Source organism: Culex pipiens, chromosome 3 (genome assembly GCF_016801865.2).
Source record: "Culex pipiens pallens isolate TS chromosome 3, TS_CPP_V2, whole genome shotgun sequence".
Lineage (NCBI taxonomy): Eukaryota > Metazoa > Arthropoda > Insecta > Diptera > Culicidae > Culex > Culex pipiens.
Window position 1 is genome coordinate 102,380,582 of NC_068939.1, and position 5,683 is coordinate 102,386,264.

At 40.9% G+C, this 5,683-nt stretch overlaps 1 protein-coding gene across 1 annotated transcript; it reads right to left on the reverse strand.

The window, feature by feature from the left end:
• Positions 1–582: 582 nt before the first annotated feature.
• On the reverse strand, positions 583–3,891 carry LOC120418235 (ATP-binding cassette sub-family F member 2). The gene is made up of 5 exons (XM_039580537.2): positions 3,762–3,891; positions 3,181–3,331; positions 2,805–3,101; positions 1,306–2,588; positions 583–1,246 (listed from the first exon to the last, which is right to left on the reverse strand). The coding sequence occupies exons 2-5, from the start codon at positions 3,302–3,304 to the stop codon at positions 1,142–1,144; spliced, it is 1,809 nt and encodes a 602-aa protein (XP_039436471.1). The 5' UTR covers positions 3,305–3,331; positions 3,762–3,891; the 3' UTR covers positions 583–1,141.
• Positions 3,892–5,683: the final 1,792 nt, after the last annotated feature.

The window sequence follows — 5,683 nt, forward strand, 5'->3', positions numbered from 1 at the left end:
CTAATCTCCCAAAATTTTTGTTTGTAATTCTCTTTATAAAAATCATTTGAAGTTGAGTAGCAGGTATATTTTGGCATTTAAAAAACGGAAATTTATTTTAATCCACTTCACAGAAAAAAAATAAATAAATTTATACCCCATGTATATCGTGTTTCACATTTAATTGAATGTATTTTAAAAATTATATGTAAATGTTTCAGATATACAAGATATAAGTCCACAACAACGTGTAAAATACAAAATGAATGTAAAATACACGTCATGTATTTTCAGAAGTCATGTAAATGCATACGTTCTTTATTGAAATGACAGCAGATCAAAACAACACTTTTTGAAAGTGGTTTGTGTGAGGAACGAGACTGAGCTTAATTTGTTGCTAGCATGGATTTAAGAGTGGTGAAACTATTTTCGGACACTATAGAGTTATCTAAGCTCGCTCTCACGCACACTAGCACGCCATTTGTTTTGCTGGCTGGTACAAAATTTAACTTCAATATTTTTCGTGTACGTACACGCAATACATGCGCGCGTAGATAACTCTATAGGAAAGGGTAGTGTGATGAGCAAACAAAACACAATCCGTATTTGAGCCAAGATGTTCAGGCTTTGTTTTATTGGGCTGGGAAAAATAAATATGTCAACAAATGAAATGCCAATTTGCATCGAGCCCCCTGTTTTAGCAATATTGTTTTCTTTAATCCTTTTATAACAAAATGAATTGCTTGCTTTCCGACATCAGAGTGAATACTTTTGATTTGTTTTTTTTTCTGTGCAAGCTAGCATCTACTGCAGGCGTAGAATACTTGCGAATGCTTTTTTTTCGACCATTGTTGCGTTTTTGCACAAAGTCAACATTTTTTTTAAGTTGTTTAGTTACCTTTGTTCTGTGGTTCACCAACCCCTACCCTATAAAATTGGTTTGCGCTAAGAATAGGACAAAGAGCTGTGCTGCTGAAGTTTTAGTGGATGTTTTTGGTGGATAGTTAAATTTCATGTCAACATTATTGCGTTATCACTATTATTTTCCTATATATCGTGTTTGATGCTTTTGCAAATGTGGCTTTTGCAGGTTAGAATATTGTGTATTAACTTTTATTTTATTCGGATATTCTCATAGCAGCGATTTCTAGTTGATTTATTTTTAATCCTTGATAATATTCTTTTTTAGGTGCTCCTTATAGTCCAGGATGTTACCGTTCCATTTTGTGACTTTGCCATTCTCGCAAATCCAAATTTCGTTCGCGACCTAAAATATGAGAAAAAAAAATAATTTAAAAAATAAAGCATGCACATTATGATGCTTACCTGGTTGATAAGTCGGAAATCGTGGCTAACGAGTACAAGCCCCCCCTCGAAATCGTTGATAGCTTCGGCCAGCGCGTCAATGGTCTCCATGTCCAAGTGATTAGTAGGTTCATCAAGCAGCAGCAGATGAGGCTTCTTCCATGCCAAGTAAGCAAACACCACGCGGCATCGCTGTCCGTCCGACAGTTGTCGAATGGGACAAACCTGTTGACGGCCAGTAAGTCCATAGCGACCGATGATCTTACGCATTTCTTCACGCTCCACCACTTCTGGGAAAGATTTCAACATGTAATCCAAGGGGCTCATGTCCATGTCAAGCAATTCGTGCAAGTGCTGATGATATCTAGCGATGCGCAAATGTGAGTTCTTGCGGATCATTCCGGACGTAGGCACAAGATCTCCATACAGCAGTTTCAGCAGCGTACTCTTGCCAGCTCCGTTGGGTCCGACCAAAGCCAACCTGGTGTCCAGATCAATACCAAACTCAAGATTTTTATAGATGTGCGGAGTTTTTTCATTGTATCGGAAGCTGACGTTCTGTACCATGATGACAGGCGGCGGAATTGTACCGCAAGACGGAAAGCAAAAGTTAAGCTGCTTGTCGTCGACGGCCTTCTCGGTTAAACCTTGGGCCATCATTTTGGCAAGGGTCTTTTCCTTTGATTGCGCCTGACGAGCTAGCTTGGCGGATCCGTGACCAAAACGAGCAATGTAGTTCTTCATATGGGCTATCTGATCTTGCTCCCAGTTGTATTGCTTCATTTGGTTTTCCAACAGTTCCATTCGCGTCTTGACAAATTGTTCGTAGTTACCCGTGAAGTATTTCAGCCGTTTTTGTGTCATGTGGACAATGTTGGTGCAAACGCCGTTTAGGAAATCTTGCGAGTGGGAAATAATGACAAGAATACGTTTGTAGGTCTTCAATTCTTCCTCCAACCACACGCAAGCGTCCAGATCAAGATGGTTTGTAGGTTCGTCCAGCAGCAAGAGATGGGGTTTCACGTATAGCGCACGTGCCAGTGCGATTCGCATACGCCAACCTCCGGAAAAGTCCTTGGCGGCTTTTTCCTGCATCTCTTTGCTGAAACCCAAACCGTGCAAAAGTCGGGAGGCTTTCGCTTCCGCACAATCCGCTGACATTTCATCCAGACGATCGTAAATATCCATGAGCCGTTCCTGGGACTCGTCATCTTCCTGGTCAACCAACTCGTCGGCCATTTTCTCCAGCTTGATGCGTTCCGCGTCCACCTCCATGACGCACTGGAGCGCACTCTTGGAGCTGGCTAAATTGGATAAATAAAGAAAAAAACTTTAATATAAGTATAATCTACAACAGGAAACTTGCAGGATCGTAGACGCAACCGCAAGTCAATCTGAACTTTTACAATGACAATGTTGCGGTGCTGCGATTCTGTACTAAAAACGCAGGACGCAGTTCGCAAGTTCTAAATTGTGAAATATATGAAAATTTTGCATTTGGTAGGACAAGACATTATTACCTGGAATCTCCCGGGTCAAGTGGAAGATGTCGATGTGGTCCGGAATGGGGACCTCACGGTTTCCCAGCACCGCCAGCAGAGAGGATTTACCACATCCGTTGGCTCCGAGCAAACCGTAACGACGGCCACAGTTCAACTCGAGCATGGTATCTTGCAGCATTTCACTACCGAAGAACGTGATGGAAAAGTTGGCAATCTTGATGTCCCGGGAGCGTGGATGCACGGCCAGCGACCCGGTGCAGGCTCTGGCCTCCGCGTTGATTCGCGCCTCTTCATCCAACTTGGCGCAAAGTGCCTCTGTAAGAAAAAAAAAGTTCAATAATTTACAGCAAAACAGTTCAACCTTGAACTCTAGAAACCGATCGGCCAATCTTACCTTCCTCGGTCATCTCGGCCGTTCCGTTGGCCGCACCGTTGGTCGTGGCCTTGTCATCCTTTTTGGAGCCTTGCACAAGGGTGATCTTCTTGTTGCGTCCTTTTTGCTTCTTGTCGGGAGCCATCGTGGTTGCTTTGGTAGTGGAAAAACACTGGAAAACGAATCGAAAATTAATTGCGTGCCTACTGCGATTCAAAACTGCACGGAAGCAGCTGTTCTGCTTTTTTCCCCTGCAGGTAGTGAAGAAAGTGGTTTAAGAGACAGAGAAAAGATGAGTCAAATCGAAGCTGTCTCAACGCGGCCTGCTGTTGCCTACTCGTTTGCGCTTCCTCTTGCGTGCTGCGGGAAGGAGCGCATGAAAGATGCATTGGATTGGAGCAAAGAGGAAGAAAAGAGTTGCGAACAATGAAATTTCAGTGCCAACTTTGGTTTTTCAATTTGCGGGCTAAACTTTGCGTTAATTGACCGGTAAACTAGCTAAATACTTAACACTTAACCTGAACTACTATTTACACCACAAAACGCACTTATAGAAGCTAATATTCACCCGAAATATTGATTAAAAAAGAGAATTCACAAACCTGCAAATTTTCTCTCTGCCTTGACGAGACGAAAGGAAGGAGCGCGGTCGTGTCGATGAGAGTGACAGTTCACACATGTTCCGTGTGACAGATGAGAGGTCTGCGAAGGCGGAACAACTACAGCAGGGATAGGTATACACGGTTAAGCAAAATCATCTCAAATTATAATTTGGGTTCATTTTAGTAATTTGTACACGCAAAATCCACATAACCCAGATCTGTGTAAAATTTGACACAGATTGCCCAAAACCTGGAATACACAGAATCTGTGTAGAAGCCTTGTACACAGATCTGTGTACAGCCGCTGTCTGTCAAATCTGTGTAATTTTTATTAAACAAACTGTGTAAAATTTTACACAGATCTGTGTAGGATTTTACACAGATCTGGGTAAAATTTTACACAGAATCTGGGTAGAATATAAAATATGGTTTTGATTCTGAAGATGATTTTGAACATATATTTTAAAAATAAAGCACATTTTATTAGCTTAAGTCTGAGATTTTAAACATAATAAACATTTGATTTTTTGAAATATTTGAAGGAGCCGCAGTATCCGTTTGCTCGTGTTGTCTTCGGAACTCCTCCTCTGGAATAGCTGGTGTGGATAGTTTCGCAGCGGGCAAGCCTGGCGCTTCTGCCACACACGAAGTAGGACATCCAAGAGAAAAGCTACCGATCTGGAATAAAAATCGTGAGAGGTTAGAATAAAGGTTAGCTATTTTTCATGAGATGCATTACCTGAAAAGTTGAAAATCCAATTTAGGACTGATTCCGATGGCCGAAATGATAAAAAATCTAATAGAGAAAGACAATTCTTGACTTTTTTTTGATAAGGTCCTATAAACAAATGTAAACATTGAGTGTATCCCTTTCACACCTTATGTCAAAGTCCATCGGAGTAAGCGGGATACACTCAATGTTTACATTTGTTTATAGGACCTTATCAAAAAAAACTCAAGAATTTAACAATAATTCATGGAAAAAGTCACGAGAAATAACTTACCAAGTTTCTCGGAGCTGCATGAAAGTCGCCATCTTATGTTTTTTGGTTTTTACCCAGATTTGAAACGAAAGCTGATCGAAAATCTGTGTAATTTTTTACACAGATCTGTGTTATAAAACTACACAGTTTTGACAGCTAGAACATGTTCTACAATCTGTGTAATTTTTTTACACAGATCTGTGTTATGTGGATTTTGCGTGTATTGCGCGTATTCCCGAAAAAAGACACGCGGCAAATCAGCATCGAAACGACGCGGCCGCACTTTCGGCAAATGCACGCTGTCAAATCCCATACTGCGCGTTTTATTTTTGTTGATTATTGCCGGGTATGTTTTTTATTGCACCAAAAGTGTAGAAAATCGCTGGCAACAATGTCTGCGGCACATTCTGAAATGCCGCGCGGCGTGTACCCTCGTGAGAAACGGACAATAGTTTGTTGTTTTATTGGTTCCCGCATAGTCAGAACTACACTCAGCCAACACAAAGTATATATATTAGGGTGGGTACGTTTTTCAAAAAGTTCTCGGATCAAGTTTTAGTATGGTTCCCCTTGTAGGGCATGCCCATAGGGACTTTCATGCCGAATATCAGCTCATTCACACAAAGAAAAAATACTCTAAATTTAAAAAGATCGTTCGTTGGATTAAAAGTTCGCGTTGGTGAATATTCGTAGAAAGTTCAAACTTTTTAATATAAAAGTTGGAAAGTTTTTGATAAATAACATTTAATATTACAGTGATGATTTTCGAAAAATGTGATGGATTTTATTTCTATTTTTATTTTTATTTTAATATTAAAACTGCTGCTTATGCTGCTTAACATCGCGGCCTACATTTTGGAGCGCGACAGCGATGTAGAGAACATGGTGGTCTCGTTGCCGGCCATCATCAGGACAGGCTTGGAGGAGTTGGCCATTGGG

Bases quoted from the DNA above. Each gene is read 5' to 3' on its own strand.
- LOC120418235 (XM_039580537.2), bottom strand. From the start codon at position 3,304: ATGGCTCCCGACAAGAAGCAAAAAGGACGCAACAAGAAGATCACCCTT. The intron at 2,589-2,804 runs GTAATAATGTCT...TATCCAATTTAG, and splicing joins CTTGACCCGGGAGATTCCAG to CCAGCTCCAAGAGTGCGCTC. The intron at 1,247-1,305 runs GTAAGCATCATA...CTCATATTTTAG, and splicing joins ATTTCCGACTTATCAACCAG to GTCGCGAACGAAATTTGGAT.